General features: G+C 40.0%; 1 protein-coding gene across 1 annotated transcript in view; it reads left to right on the forward strand.

The window, feature by feature from the left end:
• The window catches only part of LOC141910544 (protein unc-80 homolog), a 102,395-nt gene extending 84,319 nt beyond the window's left edge, over positions 1-18,076 (forward strand). The window contains exons 31-48 of the mRNA XM_074801236.1: positions 164-348; positions 1,202-1,331; positions 1,724-1,897; positions 2,796-2,956; positions 3,281-3,406; positions 4,266-4,479; positions 4,787-4,866; positions 5,243-5,462; positions 5,916-6,104; positions 6,312-6,435; positions 9,022-9,231; positions 10,195-10,379; positions 10,915-11,080; positions 11,164-11,325; positions 11,710-11,958; positions 13,759-13,935; positions 16,688-16,953; positions 17,660-18,076. Of these exons, the coding sequence (XP_074657337.1) occupies positions 164-348; positions 1,202-1,331; positions 1,724-1,897; positions 2,796-2,956; positions 3,281-3,406; positions 4,266-4,479; positions 4,787-4,866; positions 5,243-5,462; positions 5,916-6,104; positions 6,312-6,435; positions 9,022-9,231; positions 10,195-10,379; positions 10,915-11,080; positions 11,164-11,325; positions 11,710-11,958; positions 13,759-13,935; positions 16,688-16,953; positions 17,660-18,076 (3,435 nt within the window). The remainder of the gene's footprint in view (positions 1-163; positions 349-1,201; positions 1,332-1,723; positions 1,898-2,795; positions 2,957-3,280; positions 3,407-4,265; positions 4,480-4,786; positions 4,867-5,242; positions 5,463-5,915; positions 6,105-6,311; positions 6,436-9,021; positions 9,232-10,194; positions 10,380-10,914; positions 11,081-11,163; positions 11,326-11,709; positions 11,959-13,758; positions 13,936-16,687; positions 16,954-17,659) is intronic.
• The last annotated feature ends 3,344 nt before the right edge of the window (positions 18,077-21,420 follow it).

Genomic DNA, 21,420 nt, shown 5'->3' on the forward strand with positions numbered 1-21,420 from the left:
GGATTTGAGTTTGTTTGGGCAAAATTTGTCGTCGGAAAAATGTCGGCGTTATTGCAACCAATGGCATTATAAAGGATGACGGCCTTATAACAGACTTTGACTAGTTATAACTCTCAGAAATTGAAGTTACGATTTCGTAAATCATGTTGATCATTGATTGCAGCTTGTGAGTACATTGTTTCACTGTATGACCTCGACCTTCACGTGGGTTACCGATATCCCGTTGTTTCTGAATGTTATAAACGGAACGATGTTGCTGCATTGTGACGACTCGGCGATGTTACGATATTCCCTGGCAACGTACATCAGCACCGCTCGTCATTTCAAACATGTCTTCTCCACTAACGGGTGAGTGATTTACATGTGGCACGTACATGTAGGGCTACTGTGGATGTCACATATACATGAGCATGTAGGTCATGTTACTATAACATGTACACACATGCGACTGCTACCAACAGCTACAAATCAGATTCTTATCTAAGCCAACATTGAAAATTCATTCGAAATTAGCTTTGCAAAATACAACTCTCAGGCAAGTTGTACAATTGTGACTTCAGTCCAAAAATGATCTTACAGCGTAAGACTGGAGATTGGCTAGAGTACAAAGATGGATGGTCTTTTAGATTGGTCTTGAATCTAAACTATGAATTTGATCCCTGACTTACTGGTTTAAGTCAGGCATTGAAGATTGATTTTCAAGTGGTGGCCCACTATTCGAGTGATGGCCCACTCTATATATATGTGAAGTTATGGCCCACTATTCAAGTGAAGGCATGGCCCACTATTAATTGATGGCCCGTCCCTCATGTAAAGTTATTGCCCTCTGATCAAGTGATGGCCCGCTATTCAAGTGAGGTGATGTCCCAGTCTTCAAGTGATGGCCCACTCTTCATGTGAAGTTATGGCCCACTATTCAAGTGAGGTGATGTCCCAGTCTTCCAGTGATGGCCCACTCTTCATGTGAAGTTATGGCCCACTATTCAAGTGAGGTGATGTCCCAGTCTTCAAGTGATGGCCCACTCTTAATGTGAAGTTATGGCCCACTATTCAAGTGAGGTGATGTACCAGTCTTCAAGTGATGGCCCATTCCTCATGTGAAGTTATGGCCCACTATTCAAGTGAGGTGATGTCCCAGTCTTTAAGTGATTGCCCACTGTAGATGTTACTATAATTGTTTATCATTTATTGTTTATTCTAGTTTTATGTATATAATGCCTACGATCCTACGTGTTTACGCTCACAATCAGGCGAATCCACTTCTCTGTTCATCCATCGAATATACGTGTAAACAGTTCTACATTCTACATAGAAAACCATTTGTGTTACAGGTACGTGTCACAAATCTGCAAATTCAATCTAACTTCTGAAATGAAGAACTTTGCATTACCGTAAAAATATCTAATTTATACCTTCCATATTTAATCGGTCATTCCTGAAGTATGAAAGCATCCTTGAGGGGTCAGAAATTTCTAGGTGTAAAGGCTGAGGGGGTTGAAAATCTGCAAAATATTACCCTCATACTCAATGAGCGGTCCCCTTTTACAGATAAGGGAAGGAAAGAGATGTCTCTACTAATTAACTGAAATTACTTCTAATATCATCATCACCTTTCATATCTGAACTGTTAGAACAATTTCAATAGACAAACTTTTCATTTTCGATAGACAATTTCAATCTAAACTTTTGAAATATCACAAGATATATCATGTTCTTCCTGTAGATGTTTGGAGCGATTGCTCCGATATTAGACGTGGATGAAGAGAGTTTATTCATCGACTATAACAAAGTTCCGCCAAAGACTCTGTTCAAACTCGTATTGACGCTTGAAACGCCGACACCGGACCCTCTTCAGATACTGGACCTCGTTCACGGGGATAAACCTCTAAAAGCTCTGGTAAGATTCAAATACTCGTTGTGAGATAAGAGTTAACTGCACAGTTACTCAGTTGTGGAATTAGCACAGTTAAGTGGATAGACATTTGATTATAGAGTTTTGAAATTATACTGTGAAACCCCGCCCCCATGCAGATATAATATTAACCCTTTCAGTGCGTCTACACCGCAGTGGGGTGTATAAATCAGTGATGGATTTTGCTAGTACACCGCACTGTGGTGTATTGATGTAATTAGTAATTATCTCTCTTGAAAAATTGCAGCACTTGTCAGACATAGTGAAATACAAGTAACTAACGATACACCGCGCCACGGTGTAGACGCACTATAGTGGTATTCCCGTTATGGGTGGAATTTTTAAAAATTTTCAAATTATCTCTAGCACTATAGGGTATTAACTAGTCAGCACTTAAAGGGTTAAGATAAGATTGAATTTTGCAAACAACTTGGTCCACCTCACTGCAAATGCTACCCTTGCCCTGTACATGTACAAATAAATATACTTACACGATGCACATGTGTAAAACCACATGTACATGTTTGAAGTTGTGATTTCAGGATTTTTGTTACGAAATGGAGTTGAATGAGTTTTCAATGATCGATGCTATAAATATGTGTGTAGCGGTCGTAGCATACGCCCCTGATTCTAATCGCAGTATTCAAATGCTTGTAAGTATAACCTCCTTTCCGTATACTGTGACATATATCTACCATGGCTTCATGCACTCCACCTATGACATCATATACCCTTCATCCACACAAATCCCCCTATGACATCATATACCCTACACCATGGCTTCACCCATAGGGGGTACTGTATCCCCCATGTCATCATATGCCGGTACCCATCATGGCTTCAAACAATCTCCCTACAACATCACTGATATGGTTATTTTCAGAGTGTATTAGAAGCCCTTGTCCCTCCGTATTTGGTTCATGTTTATGAACAAACGAAGAAGCGCGACAGTAACCCTGCAGCGATACAAGAGGAAGTCAATATCATCGGTAATCTAGCGATCAGTATGAGAGCGTTGATCACTAGCTGTGAAGCGTTGACCAGGTAAAAAAAAAACTACCCTGCCGCCTGTTACACGGTGTAGGCTTAGATAAAAACCAGTCTAAGCTTGTCTTGGTTTTGTAACCATCTTAGAAAAATCTTAGGACCAGTACCAAGTTGCGCAGTGGTCTTAATCTTGAGACTGGTCTTAAGTTGGATATTGAACTAAGATAGTTTTAGATTGGTCTTAATTCTGAGCCATGACTGAATACAACTGGCCCCAGTATTTCCAAAGACTGATGACTGCAACTGACAAACTACAGTCATCATCCACATTGATGTGTTTGATTTGTTAACATGAAGTTGTTTTTTTTTTCTTTTCGATAGAAATATAAGTGGACCTCGTAATTTGGAGAATATCAACACATCGAGTATAAAACCCGTGCAGAATCATAGTTCTAGTCAAGGCGCCGGTATTTATTATGACGATCGAGAGGATTCTACTTACATCAGGTTCGTTTAACCCTGAGATGTGACAGAGACCTGTTTTAACATGGGCCCGATTGTGGCATGTTTTTGGTCTTACAAGTAATCAGTAATACCGATCTAGAGTTGAGAGAGGCCAAGGCTTTAGCTTATTTGGGCCACATCCAAATTCATAAGTCTTAAAATTCTCGGCTAATATTGAGTCGTAAACGTGTTTAAGTGTATCGTATTAAGCTTGGTATTTACAAAAACAAGACCCAGTTCCGTTGATCGGATTTAAGTTCGAATCTAGAGTTGAAATTAGTTCATTTCTGTTGTTTTAACCGTACAGTTATCACTAATTACTGTGGAACTGTGTCCTGGTGAATTTAGGCAGGTTTCAATCTGTCTGTACTGATTCGGGAGTTCACTTCTGGCATGTTCGTTTTGACCAGAATTCGATCGACCTATTCTGGATTTGCATAATCTGTAACCCTGATAAAAGCAGCCATTAGAGAGTTTAGTAGGTTGTGATCTACCGATTGCGGAATTCTCTTCTGGCGCATTCGTTTGGATCAGAACACACTAACTATTCATAATAGCATAATCTGTAAACCTGATAGAAACGGCCAGTAGAGAGTTTGGCAGGTTTACGCTCTTCCTATTTCAGAATAGCATAATCTGTAAACCTGATAGAAGCGGCCAGTAGAGAGTTTGGCAGGTTTACGCTCTTCCTATTTCAGAATAGCATAATCTGTAAACCTGATAGAAGCGGCCAGTAGAGAGTTTTGTAATCCAAAATTGATATTCCTAAACCAGAATACGTTCAATTGAAACCTTCCTTTAAAAGATGAATTACGAATTCTTGAATTACGAAATGAGCGTTGAATTGTTGAGTTTATTTCAGTCCACGTCACATGGAAGAAGGTCGCTATCGACAAATGGCCACTCAAGACGAAGACGCCGAACTACGTAACGAATTCCGGAAACCGCGGGATTCGTTGTTGAATATTTGCGTGGAATTCTTCGCGAAGTGTTTACCGCGAGTTAAAGAATTGCGGAAGTTACTCCCAGATCCGAATGTTAGATTTCCCGATCTACTCGATCATAAAGCTCACAATGTAAGTTTGACCAAAAAGCTGCTCATCATGTAAGTTAGATCAAAGAGGTCACAATGTAAGTTAGATCGGAAAGCTCGTGATGTTAGTTACATCAAAAAGCTCACAATGCAAATTAGATTATAGATTCAGCATAAACCCCACAAATTCAGCTACTTAATAATTGTTTGTCTTTGGAAACATGAACTGTGGAACTGAATGCCTGTCAAACTATTGTTTGCCTTTATTTGCTCTTATCTGTGCGAATTCCTTGTTCTGCTTTATGTCTATGAATTAAGTGAATGTTATGTTGTGTTATTTGTTTTTGCAGAGATTGGCTGATATTGCTCATACGCTACTGAAACTAGCGCCATACGACCCGATAATAATGGGTTGCCGTGGTCTACAACGGTAAGTCAGTCTGTGTGAAAAAATACTATTTCATAGGTGGCAATGGGGTCAGTTGCATAGTCATGGCTTAGATTTAAGACCATTCTAAGACCATCTTAGCAACTTATGACCAGTCTAAGCTAATTTTGGTTCTATAACCAATCTTAAAACTTAAGACCAATCTAAGCTCATTTTGGTTCTATAGCCAACCAAACAACTCAATACCAGTCTGCAGAGTAAAGACATCTTTTGGATTCAAGTCATGACTGCAACTGGGCCCCAGTCTCAATTTTCATAATCAAAACCCAAATTTGCTGCTGCCTTAAAATATAAAATGCCAATAGGTGTGTTTAACAAATTTAAAGGACATATCAAACCTTGACCTTTGTTATTGTAGGTATATGACGGAGATATTACCGATCACTGATTGGTCGATTGAAGCGGTGCGTCCGGCTTTGAATCTGATTCTACGACGCCTCGATCGTCTGTTCAATAAGATTTATAAAAAAGCCGTACTACGTCGCCAGCTGGACTGGGACTCGGCGGCCAACTTACTGAAAGGCGTTTATTTAACGTTGCTTAGATACAAATACGTCGCTCATCTGCCGCACCTGAAGGTATGTCATTTGATTTTGCGAAAAACGAAAACAATTTTTAACCTGTTCACTACCAACAGAGACCGAAACTTCAATCACTAATTTTGCTCTTCGTTCTTAAATAGTTGCTTGTTATTGTGGTTTGTAATTTGAACAAAGTGGTCGACAAAGATTTTCAGAGGCCGTAACAAAATCAATATCACGATTCCCCACTTCCTACTATATCCACCATTGCGAAATTTTGGTCGGCTACTAGCTACTCAGCGCACTTCTATGTGGTACCTAGGTGGTGTGTATTGACTGTCTACTTTCATTGTAGTTCCTATCAGCTGTATAGGTGTCACCACATACATGCATCATCAAAAATAAGCTGACACCATCTGGATCTGGTACAACAGGGCGTGCACAATCAACAGTGATAGGGTTAATCATTTTCTCTCAATTTCATAAAGACCTGTGAATATCTATTTACAGACCGTTATCAACATGTGTTTGAACATAATCCTATCGGACGTTGGCGCCGTCAGTATCAACGATAGTTTGCATAACGTCACCCATAGCAACAACTGTAACGACCTATTACTCAGTCAACAGTTAGAGGCGCCACCTAGATTCTGTTCGGCGGTGGTGAAACTGATGGCGATGCAGATGCAAGCGCTAGGGGTAAGTGGATCAGTGTAGGACTACAGTTTATGAGCGGTCAGTGTTGGATGAAGTTAACCTGAGATAGAGCCAAGATAAGCTGAGACTTGAGTTGTTAGATTGGTTAATAGAACCGAAATGTGCATAGACTCGGTCTTAAATTGGAGCCATGACTGTGCAACGTGCTTCAGGGTGAGATGTTGATAACATTTATTCGGTTGTTTTCAGGAGCAGTTTTCATTGGAGCACATTTGTGGAGGAATGTCCGTATTTCCAACTGCTGAGAAGACTTTGAATATGTTAATTAATCTGATAATCCCGCTGTGTATCCGAGTGGGCAGTGGACGTAGAGGTCAGTTATACTGCGGGGCAACATGTCACATGTACATGTACCGGTGACATGTCACATGTTTAGGTAACTGCGACATGCACATGTAATGATGAGATGCGGCCAGGTTAAGGACTATAAACGGGTTTAGGATGTTTCATTATTGATTAGGATCGTTAGAACCGTACCTACCTACCCTTTCTCGTGAAATGAGCATGGCCTTTATCCTTGCATTCTTTTATCGACCAGGGTCGGAACCATTACCGGCCGTAGGGTAGATGGGTGTTTGTGTGTGCCTGTGAAGTAGTGGTTGAGTGTATAGATGTATTTGGCTGTTTGGTACTATCTCTATCCCTTTTATAATAGTGCCCATAATAACGCCCCCGCAGATTATTAAACTGACCCATAGATTCAGCTAATAATGCCCAAAAGAATGTTTTTAATTGCCCCACAAAATGTTTTAACTACCCCACAGAATGTATTAATTGCACTGCAGAATGTTTTAACTATCCCTTTGAATGAATCTGGTTCTAACTATTCTCAGCTTTTAATGTTTTCATATTGAATATCGATATAAACATACTTATTATATACATTACTTGACGATGGAATAAGAAAACTGTGAAAGTGTCTGATTTTCAAGTTTTCTTATTTGCGTCTAATACGTATATTGTACACATGTTATAAATATGAACATTGTAGCTTGAAAGGGAGCCAAGTATAAGTCCAGCGCCCTGTTCTACAGTTGAGACTTGGAGTCTGGACTGTGGAATGGGACTCGGAGAAGCAGGCTATGAATTCGAACTAATTTCAAATCTTGAGAAAACTTTCAACAATCTCTCCAGTTTGGAAATTTACATAGCGTTTGAATTTGAATACGTCTGCAGCTCTCCGTGGGCTATGATTGGTTGAAAGTGAGTTCCTTTACATAAATGAAGGACAAGCTAATTGTTTGCATGTTTATTCTATATACATATATCTCTATTATATTATTATCTCCTCTCTATCTCTATCTATCTCTCTCTTTCATGTTTCATATTCTTGTATGCTTCAAAAAGGTTTGGACCCTTGGGCTAAAATCTACTGTGAGTACCGACTACCCTATAGTGTGTATGCCTAGTATTTTAATGATTGCTATATTTTCTCAGATTGTAAACCCTCCAAAATCCTATGTAGGGCTGAGGATAGAACAACACCCTGCCCTCCCATGGGGTTGTATTAGAGAACCCCTTTTACCTATGCATGGGGTGAAGGTTAGAATAATGTAAACTGCCTTGAATTCTCCCATCAGGTCCAGTTTTTCAAAAAAAGACATTGAGTTTGTGGCCTAATTGTACAGATGTCAATTTCATGTTTTCAATGAGGACAACAATTCAAACTCAACCATTTTTAGCATAAATTTTTTCACGAAACTGAACCGAGGGAGAGAATACGTTCTTTCCCATCCCTCTCTTAGTATCGGACGCTTAAAGTTTGCAGTGGAAAACGAGTTACTTTTCGGATATACACCGATACCCTGTGGGCTGAGGGTTTCAATTCCCTGAGAAAATAAAGTAAATGATTAATTCATTTTTAACGTAGGAAAATAATAAATGGATTGCAGAAGTTTTGTGTGTTTCGCAATTCGGGTTAATTTGTCAGTAAATATTTCACGTACGGCTGACGGCATGTATAGACCCTTCGACGGTAAGATGGCAGCCGCCGATAGTCCCTCCTATAACATTGTCGAAAGCTGTAGGGTCTGTAGGTGTCAGTTGGTTTGATTTACACAGAATGACACGCACAGTTTGAGGTGCACATACACACGCACACGCACACACGCTGTATCTCACAGTCTTACTTACGTCGTGTGTTAGGCCTGGTTTTATAGACCCCGGCTCGAGCTTGTTTTTATAAAACCGGCTTCGCAAATTCTTCTTTCTAATAATCACTTCATGATGTGAAGATCACTTATTTTTTCATTTCAATTAAGTTTGATAATTATGAATTGTCTTCATTATGATTCGAAATTTATATCAACACTGAATATCCTAATTTGTTTTTAATTGATCTTATCTTCAAAATTTATCAGCATTCATTAAATTTGATTCAAGTTCAAATTATTTTATCAGTGAAGTGCATTGTGTGATGCATACTCGGCATGCAAGTGAATGAATGAATCGAACAAATCTTTTCAAATAGAATCGAAAGAAAAATTGAATCAAGATTATTTCTTGCCTTGGTGTAGCATAGATTTTACACAATTCTTCAGCAATTTTTCGGCATGAATTAAAGTATAAATTGTTGTTAGCTGCTTGCCCAGGGCCCCAGTTCTACTGTCCAAGGTCAGTTGCTCAAGATAATTTGGTTTGAGTTGATGCAGTTTTGATTGTTACTTTGTCAGTGTTATTCGCAAATGCGTTAACTGCCACCAACTTTTGAACAACTGAACCAAGACTTGTTGGATCAATCTTACAGATTCTTTTACAGACTTAAATAACATCGAGGTGGAACTGAGTCTCTGCGTAATCCTCGAATTCCAACCTCTTAGAAGGAAAATGGAAAATGAAAATTTTTCCGCGCCTTTCAAAAAATATATGATCGTACAATTTCGAGATTATCACGTTTCAGATTCGCCGAAGATTCGTCAAATTGATATCTCATTCTCGCTGACGGTCGTGCTCAGCGCTCTGTTGCCCCCGACGAGAACGCCGCAGAACGCGGCCGGCAAAAACCAGCACCTGAACGTCGGCGATCTCGGTAGATTGAGCAGTCTCGGAGCCAGCGATCAGAAATATTCGAAACATCTCAAAGACGCCGTTTATCAAACCGCGTTCTTGGGTGAGTACAAAATCCGCGCGATCGCTTTCCACCGGTGAACAGTGGCGGATCCAGCCTGCCGCGAGTACTGCTCGAGCGTTACTCAAGATTTCCCCACAACATTTTCAATGTAGACAATGTTTGCCTGCATGTGACCTATGGAATATGTGTCATGATTGTCTTTGCGATACATGTCGCACACGTGGTACCTAACATAGTGGATCGGTGCACCACAGGAACTCCTCTGGCTCACGGCTTGCCAACTTGTTTTTAAAGTAATTCCTGTTTTAAAGTTGCCGAGATAGCATTTAACTCTTTGCCTGCCAGGCCTATTTTTCAGGAAATGCTGTGCTTTGCGCCAGGATTCCCGTGTTTTTCAGAGATTCATAAAACTAAAACTAGAAGAGAAGTGCAGAGGGGGTATTTCGCAGAAAATATGCCCATTCATGCGTGTTCAGCCCTCATTTCAATAGTTGAAATCACTAACACACTGCATATAATGACTGATGATAGTCTGTTTTGGTAGTAACAGGCATTAAACTAACTGGATTTGTGCGATGAATTTGCCATCTATCGTTATGGCTATGAAACAAGTCAACCGTACCAGTACGGTTTTGGTAGGCAAGTGATGGGAGATATCGAACGTACCAGAACGTGTTTGGCAGGCAATGAGCTTAGAGCACCTGAAATTTCAAATTTCTTCAGCCAGCTTTTCGGGAGACAATAATATTACTATGATAAGTACTCAGATTTGACCCCTGGATCCGCCACTTGTGAATATGGTCAATTTTGTTACGGCAATACACCTGTTGCTTATCGAATTGTTCATCTAGATTCTTGCCTGGGACTTCAACAAAATTTCATTTGGCCACTTTCATAAGAAATGGGCTGATTCATCATTTTCATCATCTATAGGCCTATTTTACACATCCTGAAAATAAATAAAGATGAAATCTATAAAGATATTGTATGTATATGTTTCAGGTTTGAAGATAATTATAGTGTGCTTCCAATCACAGTTATCGGCGGAGTGGCATCGTATTGCCGTCACGATCAAGGAGCTTGTCGCTCGCCACCAGGGCGGCGCTTTCCTGTGGAAGTTTATTGATTTTCTAGTCACTATACGGCCTCCTCTGTACATTATACTGAGGCCTTTCATACATTTCAAAGTACGTAACATTAAATTGAGCTCCCAGAGTTTCACAGTCGTCTGTTAAATTTGAATCAGCGATTTGAAGTCAATTGATTTCTTATGTGTCTTCAAAACTGGAGTCAGATTTTATCGAGGTTTCAACCTAAGAGTAAAAAATTTAACCTAGAACGGTGGAACTTGATCCACACCCTACTGTGGAACTGGATCCAGAACCTTTGAAACTGGGTTCAGAAATGGAACTAGATCCAGAACTGTGGAACTGTGTCCAGTACTGTGGAACTGAGTCTGTTACCATAGAACTGGGTTCAGAACTGTGGAACTGAGTACAGTACTATAGAACTGGATTCAGAACTGTGGAACTGTGTCCAGTACTGTGGAACTGAATCCGTTACCATAGAACTAGGTTCAGAACTGCGCAACTGGATCTAGAACTGTGGAACTGGGTCTTTCAATGTAATTTGAGATCTGGACCCAGAGTTCTATAGTGTTTGATTTGACTATTTTCGTTAATTTTCTATATTCATGTACTGTTCCATTATTCTATTGCGCAGATGCTGAAATTACAATGTGACACTGAGGCCGAATATTATCTACAGCAGTTAGTCGGTCAGAGATTACAGGGTAACCTGCTACCCCCTCCTAAATGTAGTGGATCGATCCTCATCGATTTGGCTAACGAACTAAGAATCATTAAAGAAGATATGGCTCTCAGGGGAGGTAGGTACCGCAACCTAAAAGTATCGGAAAAAATTTGAATAAATAAATAACTGAATCGTATTGACTCGTCTGCTGTTTTACAGCGGGTGATTTCCGACCACCGACGACGACCATGACAACGGATTTCACGCTGGATCTGACGCAGACGAATTCCATATCTAGAATTCCGCGTCCGAGTATCGCTGATCTGATGGAACCACTCGGCAACCGTGTTTTACCCCTCGGCAACAAACGCAACAGTAAAGGTATGACATCGAGGGGTCAAGGTTGTTGGATTGCACTCATTGTTGATTTGAAAAATCAGAATACTTTTCATAGATTGTAAAATCTTCGATTTGATTGGTCGATTAGCTTGAAATCTGTAAAATGAGCCAATCGGATTGGATTTTACAATATAACTAGCTTGAAAAATGAGCCAGTAATAATGGATTTTACAAAGCTAGCTGGAAAGATGAGCCAGATTGGATTTACATAGGTAACTAGAAAAATGTGCCAATCAGATTGGATTTACATAGTTAACTAGAAAAATTAGTCAATCAGAATGGACTTTACTTCAGCTACCTGGAAATCATCAATATTTCAGTCTCTCCATAGTATTAGATGTATTTGTTTTATGTGTTTTGTTGTAGGAACAGTGAGTCCAATGAGTCCTCTACCCCCGATACCATCCTCTCCGCCGGCCCCGCCCTCCGTGGAGCAGACGCCGGCCCAGTCGCCCAGCGGCCCGGAGAGCGGGCACGAGGAGAGCGTCGATACGGATACCGACGACACCGCGTTACTCATCAGACGTCATTCCAGTCGCAGAATTACCGCGTCCGACGGCAACCAGATACTCAATAAATTCCAGCGTAAACAACAGGACGAAGCGGAGTTCATCAGTAAGTTTAATCCTGAGATTATCCATCAGTTTAATCCCCCGATTAACCACGACCTTAGATTAACCATAAATAAGCTATTCTCTGCTCAAATCCAAGTCCGTTTCTATCTAATATTTACCGCAGTTTGTGCATTTGAATCCAGAACCAAAACTAACCCGAACCATAACTTACTTCGAACCCAGCTTACGGCATTTTCTCCGCGAGAATGAAACTTTCCCAGCTTCACAGATTGTGGAACTGTGATTAACGACAAACTTCTCTCTAATTTCTCGATTCAAAAATAGCGGCGAAAATAAAACGACCAAAAAGTCTCTTCGATTTCGGTAATAATCGATGTTAATTGATCGATCGAGACACAGTGCTTTACATTTACATTTCACATGTGCATGTCACATTGCGCAACATGTTACGTCGCTTAGGAAGATATTTTCCTGCACTGATTTGTAGTTTCGCACCCGTAACACTACTGTTTGTCACATCTGCTCTTCATGCGACGTTTTGATCCGTAATTTCATTAATAAACTGTTGATTTACCTTTATCGTGCATCAATTTGTTCAGTAAGGAATTTGCATTCAGAAATAAACAACAATTTTCACTAAAGTTGTTTTTGTTTTCATTTATCAGGGATAGTTTACTCGGCATACGCTCGCGTAATGCTTAAAAAACTGATCCGCGGATGCTTGGAAACGTAACAGTGACGTCATCACCTGCTCATTAGCATAACAAAATACAGTAGGTGGCGCCACGTGACGGGTTGCAAAAGCTGTTTTTCAGCATTACGCAAACGTATGCTAGGTAAACAATCGCTGACAAATGAAAACAAAAATAAATTCATGCCAGTTCATAATTTATTTCTGAATGAGAAATCCTTACTGAACAAATTGATGCATAATATTTGCGGATCAACTGATTATTAACGAAATCACGGACCAAAACGTTGCACGTAGAGTAGTGTGACAGACAGTAGTTACTTTAGGATCACGCCGAATTCCTGTGTGTAATTCTGATTTCAGCAACTGTTATTTCAACACCAATAATCATTCGCACGCAAAATACAATTCCCGCAATCATGAAACCGAAAAACTAAGATATCGTGACGTTGAAATTGATTAAGAATCAGAATGTTCGGTTTTCAACTAAAAAGTATTGTCAAGGAATGAAATCCTTGGCAATAGTTTTTAGTTGAAAATCAAAAGGTCGGATTTTGAATCAATTTTAAGGTTACAATATTTTACGTTTTTTGATTTCTTGATTGTGGGAATTATATTTTACTCGTCTTTCGCGATTCATTGTGGAATTTTACCTCTTCATTCACACACATCTCTGGGTTTCTAATGCTACGTACTACTAGCGTTCTATGTAGAAAATGCACAGCTTCACAGAGATGGGTCCTTATCAACAGAACGTGGGTCCTGATGTACGGGAGGAAATGCGTTCGATTAATGCAAAACTCAGGGTAGAACTCGGTTGTGCAGACAGGGAAGGGAGATGGGCGCATGGTTATTGTGTGATGAGGGGAGATGGTCAGGGTCACTGTGGAGGTAAAGAGATGGTCAAAGTTACTCTGTGGGGGAGGGATTGTCAGGATCACGGAAGGGAGATGGTCACATGGTTACCAAGTGATTAGGGGGAATGGTCATGGTCACTGTGGGGGTGAGAAGATGGTCAGGGTTACCGTGTGGAGAGGGATGGACGGGGGTCACTGTAGAGGAGGGGAAGACGGTGACGATCGATCACTATGTGTCTGTGATATGTATATTATATATGGTGTGTATGATGATGAATATTGATTATTCTAGCTAGCCGATTTATACCCAATCAAAACACTCGCAGTAAACTGCAGCGTCAAGCGAGCATACATTACGCGAGTCGTCGCGCTCATATAACCAAACAGCATAACGTTTACGAGACGAGCATCGAAACCGTTTTGTACGAAATACCGGACGACGACGACCGCGGCGGCCATTACGCGTCAGGTAACCACGCGGCGACCGGACTGGTGTTTATGACTCGGCACCGTGCGGCAGGGTTTGACGCGCGACAACACGAAGAACAACAACGCAAAACCGTTTTTTAGTTTCGATTTTCAGTTTTCGTTTCAAACAAATTTTTCGATTTTCGTTTTCATCCATATTTTCAAACACACCACATCGGCGAAATTTTTCGGCAAGAAAATTTTCATGAACGTTCGGCCAATTCTATTCGCAATGCTTTTATATATACATTTAGACCGCAGTGCACTTAACACCTTACACTACATTTGAGACCGTTACGAAAACAATTATAAATCGAGATCGAGAAGGAAAAAAGCTACATTAATCATTTCAAATAAAACCGAACAAACGAAACCTAATTCATATTAACAAATACATGTTTTAAAAAGCTTTAAGTTTTTAACCAAGTTTATCATTAACCTTATTGATTTATATATATTTTTAAGTCGTTAATTTTAATTGTTATAACCGTCTTGTTATTAGAATAATATCTAAAACCCGCATTTTCGTCTTATCGAATATATTTCAATGTTTTTATATTGAAATCATTTCTTTTTCTAAACTCTCAATGTTAAATACAGTTCCAGTTTGTGCTGCACATGTGTTTGTTTCAACTTGCCACGGTGTGATTTTGATATGAATTGCATGTCGCGTATAATTGTGCTAAAAATCAAGATTTGAAGACGATAAATTTCAGCTAGCTTTTTAATTTTTTTTAAATGTTTTCATCATATCAATGAAAAATAAGTTGAAATGTTTTCCTAAATGTGTAAGTTAAATTATTGTGGATTAGTTTTGTAAATAATTTATTCAAATAATTTGAATTTGATTTTATAATATATTTGATTAATTTGACTTTGAATTCGCAGCTAATTTGCATAATTTATTCAATTAATTTGAATGCTTGCATAATTTATTCAATTAATTTAAATGCGAAGGGTAAGAAATAAAGGAAAATCTTTCAACGTTCTAATTTTAGTTTGAAATGTTAGCCTTTAGTAAAAACAGGTAACAGTGCTATTATCCTGGGCCCAGTTTTGTTGTCAAAAAGATCTAAATAGAAAAAAGATTTGAAATTCATTAAATGAATGAATATCATCAGTATCCACTTCGGGATGATATCAGCATTGTAATATTTACTAATTAAAATATTTGAATGAATATCAACTCAATTTGATCGTTCGAAAGATATTTAATTTGAAATAAACTCCTAAAAAACTTGGCCTGTTTTTAATCGTTTATTAATCGTGAATTTTACTGTGTGCACTGTGTGTTTATTATAAGTGGTAGAATTGTTTTGTCTCCTGGTTCTGTGTCAGCAGCAATAAGTGTGTAGTCTCAATATAGTTCCGGTACGCGTCAAACCCAGCTCTCTCTGCCTAGCCATACTCACCGACGTCTAGAAGGTTCAGCCAAAAAAGAAAAAAAAGCAACAGAAAATCTAATCTCGTTTATATTTTCAACAGGATTCGTCCCACGATATAGTGTTATTTATCGTGATGTACACGTGATCTTGAGAATCGCGCAGCAGCCGAGAAAATGTTGCGAACAATTTCCTCGCTCGGACCCAATCCACTGGACAGAGTTTAACAAACTCCTCCCTCAGCAAAATCCCGCATCATTAGCTTCCTAGTAATATTCCTAACTTTCTAATCGAATGCTTTGTAGAATCACAGCAAACTCTTGGCATTTGACACCCCCGCAATTGGTAGAGATTTAAGGATCTGATCCGAGACATTCTACGATGTCTACGGTAGTTCCATGCAACTCACGAATATACTCGTAGTTATAGTTCCATTGAAACACTCCTCTTCAAAGCAGTCTCCTCAGACATTCATTAACTCTGCACCAAGCTCCACAGTTCTCAGACGAGTGCCTCTTGCTCGAAAGTCGGTTAGAGTTAACCAGCGGTTAGTTGACTTAGTGACAAGTCCACCAGTTAACTCGAACCTACTTTTGAGCAACTGGTCCCATGATTTAATAGTTAGTGTAATGATTTATAAAAGAATTCATGATCTCAGGTTTCCAGGTGCGTTGGAAGCAATTTTTGATTGCTGCAGCCAAATATCGATTTTGGACAGGTTCTAAATATTGCTGCGGCGAATTTACTTTTATTCAAAGGAAAAAAACTTCATTCAATAAATTATTACCGCGGCTTTCGCTGCTGCAGTCGCTGCACTTCCAACGCCACTGGTTTCACAGTCGCTAGTTAAGTTTGGCCTTAAGAGTTAAACTTTGTCAAATTTTGACCGACAAATGAATAACTTAGAAATAATTCATTTCCAATGTTTTAACTCTTTCAGTGCTGACTAGTTAATACCTGAAAGTGCTGGCGATAATTAAAGAATTTCCTAAAATTCCTCCCCAGTTTGTTGAATAGCGGGTATACCACCATAGGGCATCTACATTGTGGTGTGGTGTATCGTTAGTTCCTAGTGTTTTTTACTATATGCTGCCGATTTTCAATATAGATAGAAACTAATAACATCATTACATCCCATGCGGCGTACTAGCAACAAAGTCCATCTCCGATTCATACACTGCACCATGGTGTAGATACACCGAAAGGGTTAAGACTATAAGAGTCAGATTGTAAAGATCTGTGGAACTGGGTGCAGAGCAAATCTAGATCCTTAGCACCACGATATATATATCAGTTAAACTGAGGTCTCACATTCCTCACTGAGATCACTGATTCCGCTGAACGATGTTTCAACTCAATTATGAATTACAGGCACTTGTACGTTTCACCCGCCGCCCACGAAGCCCGAGCAACAGGAGGTGTCGTCGGACGCGGAAGAAATGTCTCCCGAACGAGATCCCGATTTCGATCCTCGGTCGCATCGGCTGCAACGACAAGACGCGAAATCGCGCAAAACGTTCAAGATCAAACGCGCGAAAACGAGTAAAACGCCGGCGCACCGGACGGTGAGCGCCGGGATCAGAACGCAGGACGAACGCCTGGCTCCAACTCAGGAGGAAACCGAACCCGCTGCCAAGGTTAGTCCATTTGAACTTTGCTTGAGAGGACATCTGGTGACTATCAGATATAGTAGTACATACCTGAAAAAGGTCTTTAAAGGACCAACACAGGTGGCCAACTTTTTAAAATAAATAAATTTTTAATTCATTTTACACTGTAGAATTACCAAAAACCCTTGCGTAAAATGGATCAGAAATCGATGTTTAAGTTTAATTGCCCATCTGTGCTGGTCAACTATTAAGACCTATGTCATGTATGTACTTCCAAAACTGAGCTAGGCCAGTCTAGATAATAGACATAGCAATAGACATTAGACCTTGTCAATATAGACATTAGTCGCATAGAATAGAATAATCTAGTGATAGTTGCACAACAGTCATGGCTTTGCTTTAAGACCAGTCTAAGATCATCGTAGTGGAAGTTCTGACTGCATTCCGATCGATAACACCGGTTTTAACTCGGGGTACAGTTGCGCAGTCAAGACTTAGATCTGAGACTGTTCTAAGTTCTGTCTTATAATATCTTAGAAAATATAAATTTGAAAGAAGAGCTGAAGTCAACATCTGAGACTAGACTGAGGACTACTCTATTGACTAGTCTTATGATTTTGAACTTTTGAAACGCTAGGCTTAATCCATTAATTTGCAACTAGGCCCATCGCCAAAAATCTCTTATTTAGCCTTGTTTTTTTTTCGAAAATATTCTAAACGCCTATTTTTACAGAAACATCATCACTACATTCCGAAATCGAAGTCCCACGACGACGGGGTATTCGACCCGCAACACGGAGGAGGGGCGGCCGCCGGTACGGCCCGAGCCCGCATCGCCCGCCACGGAATACACAACAAAGGCCGCGGCTCACGTTCGCCGTCGACGAGCCCCGTACGGCAACAAGCCAACAAAGAAACGGTCGACGTCGTCGACGATAGTTGCCGCGCAGGCGGCGGCGAGGTAACCGCTGCCGACGGATCGGGCGTAAATCAGAACGAGGTTCAGGTCTACATGTCGCGGTACGATTCGGTGGAGTCGATTTCGACGAGCGAGAATTCGGCGCTGTTGAAAGAAGACGAAAAAACGAAATCTCAGAATTCGTTGTGTATTTACTTCGACGCGACCGACGTTCAGGATACGTGCGTTTGATCGACCGAAATCTCGCCGAGCCTAGCTACCTAACCGGTACCTAGGTCTTGAGACTCGTACCACGTTCGCTTGCTGTACACACGCAACCTACTATGCCTAGATCGCCCCTAGTGTGTATCTGCTTTACTTAAACCTAGATCTCTCTCCCAGGGTTTCGATCTAAGGAATAAAAGCATATCTGAAATAACGCTTGCCCTCTGGAAAATCAACTTTCCCTACACAAGTAGTGCGATTGGTGTCACAATCATCCGTTCCATCGAGTGGGAAAAAGCTTCTAGACGTGAAGTTGCACTAGCCCTGTGGACAAGTGTTACTGATAACCAACTTCCCCTAATGAAAATATACTTGTCCCAGGCAATCGGACAAGTGCTTAGACCTGAACCCTCTCTTCTTCCTTTTGCCATCCCTGTCCCTGTCCCCTTTCCTTTCTCACTCAGCTCTCTCACCGTCCCTCTCTCTTTCTCTCTCACCCACTCTCTCCCCTTTCCTCGCACATTCCAGGCATTGTATGAGTATCATATTCTCGAATCTAGATTTTTTCAATGGTTTGGACCTGCAGCTTCTTTCTGGGTGCTATTGTAGAGAAGCCATGGGCATGGGGCATGTCTGCCAGCAGTAAGATACAGGGTGTGTGTGCCCGCTGTGTGATACTGGGCTTGTGTGCCCACTGTGAGATACAGGGCGTGTGTGCCCGCAGTAAGATACAGGGCGCGTGTGCCCGCGGTGTGATACTGGGCTTGTGCCCGCAGTAAGATACTGGGTGTGTGCACACGATGAGATACAGGGTACGTGTGCCCGCAGTAAGATACAGGGTGTGTGTGCCCGCGGTGTGATACTGGGCTTGTGTGCCCGCAGTAAGATACTGGGTGTGTGTGCCCACGATGAGATATGGGGCGTGTGTGCCCGCAGTGAGATACAGGGTACGTGTGCCCGCAGTAAGATACTGGGTGTGTGCACACGATGAGATACTGGGTGTGTGTGCCCACAATGAGATACTGGGCTTGTGTGCCCGCAGTGAGATACAGGGTACGTGTGCCCGCAGTAAGATACAGGGTGTGTGTGCCCGCGGTGTGATACTGGGCTTGTGTGCCCGCAGTAAGATACTGGGTGTGTGTGCCCACGATGAGATATGGGGCGTGTGTGCCCGCAGTAAGATACCGGGCGTGTGCCCGCAGTAAGATACTGGGTGCTTCCTTCCTTATGTTATATTCAAGCAGTTTCACAGTATTCGAGTGAAAACATTTAATTTGCTAATTAACCGTAATTTTAATTGCAAATTGAAATATTTTGAATGTTAAGATGTCCACGCTAACATATTCAGCACCCTGGCCCACAGATATTTGACTTAAAGGTTGAATCAATTAGAAATGAACACATGACTCGGAACTGTGGAACTGGGTGCTGTATTCTAGACCTTGCGTAATCCTGATATATTCGCGGTTCAGTTAATCATAAATGTATGTGAAATATGATGTTCAATCTGGATTTTGCCTATGGGTAGCTTTGAATACCCAGTTTATAAAGCAGGGCCCAGGCTGAAGATTAACTGTGGTTGTATCTTTGATACCCGATATATGAAACCGGGCCGAGGTTGAGGATTTAACCCTGGGTAACTCTGTTCATACCGATATATAAAACCAGGCCTAGGCTGATGATTTATCCCTAGGGGTAGCTCTGATTCCCTGTCTTTTGCAACCCTGGCCATGGTGAATTTTATCGGCCGCGAATGATCCGGTTTATGGGCTGTCTTCTATATTTTGAAACTCTCCGTTTCGAGCAAGCAAGCATTTTGTAAAAGTCAAGCAAATCGTTACATTTTATTACGAGATTGTTGAAAAACCATATTTTGAAAATAGCGAATGTTTGTAAAGTTTAAGTTTGAAAAACGTAGTAAAGTGTATTCATTGTTACGATATAACCAGCTATGTGATAAATAGAAGATAGAAAATGTATTGTAAATGATATATACATATATATTTATCGTAAAACAAAATGGACGCTATAGATTATTGTTACCATAGCGATGATAATGTTATTTTCGTACGTGATTGTTGAATATAACGGCTGTAATTATTTATTCAGTATTTTGTAGTCGGATTGAACGAGATATCAGGAATTTTAGAGTTTAGATTTTAAAAACGTCTTGATGAAGATATCTGATGTATTTATAGAAAATCGGGAAAACTATTTTGAATCTTTAAAATGCTGTTGTTTATTCGTTTTACTCATTTTTATACCCAGGAATGTAGTAACAAAGCCACAAAAGTGGAATTGAATTATTATGACTCGATTTTCCTCTAACCGAATTTTTGAGAGGATCATGAATTTTGAGTGGTGGGTTGCAAGCAAATTAGCCAATGTAACAACTTAAGACCAGTCTAAGCTCATTTTGGTTCTATAGCCAATCTAATAACTTACGACTGGTCTGAGCTCATTTTGGTTCTGTAACCAATCTCTATAACTTAGGACTAATCTAAGCTCATTTTGGTTCTATCTAACAACTTAAGGCCAGTCTAAGCTCATTTTGGTTCTATAACCAATCTAATAACTTACGACTGTTCTAAGCTGATTTTGGTTCTATAACCAATCTCATAACTTAGGACTAATCTAAGCTCATTTTGGTTCTCAATCTAACAACTTAAGACCAGTCTAAGTTCATTTTAGTTTTATAACCAATCTCATAACTTAGGACTAATCTAAGCTCATTTTGGTTCTACATTATATAACCAATCTGGTAACTCGAGACCTAAGCTCATTTTGGTTCCATTTATTTTAAAACCCTGAGACGACAGATAAGACATTAATTTACCCATGAATTAGCTGATGATGCTGTGTCAATGGCTGCATGTCTATTTTAGACGGATGATGTATTCCGGTATAAATATTATATGTTTATATTGTGCGTTAAAAGATGTTTTAGACCGTGTAACCTATGCGATAGTTAGAACCCTATAAACACCTGTTAAACTATAGCACTCGCCAGATGAATCTCCTCTTTTTTTTGTTAACGTTTTTTCCGTTCGGTTTTTAGATGAACGTTCGTTTCTAATTTTACGAGAAAATAACATTAATCGAAAAGTAATATTTATAAATAACGTAAAGGAATTATGATGACGATTATTATTGTTAAAAAATGAATAATGAATTTGATAATTAAGTTATTGATTGATATGCTAATTTGATAACACTACTTATATTAATATATGTTAATTTATCAGGGTCTTACAGATGAATAATTGCTGATCTGTTGTTATGTCGTAATTGGATGAGGCCTAGTGTAGTTATGTGTTAAAGCCCGCGGTATATTTAATGATATGTCAGTATTATACAGGATATACGTAGTT

This window comes from Tubulanus polymorphus, chromosome 9, assembly GCF_964204645.1.
Source record: "Tubulanus polymorphus chromosome 9, tnTubPoly1.2, whole genome shotgun sequence".
NCBI classification, from domain to species: Eukaryota; Metazoa; Nemertea; class Palaeonemertea; order Tubulaniformes; family Tubulanidae; genus Tubulanus; species Tubulanus polymorphus.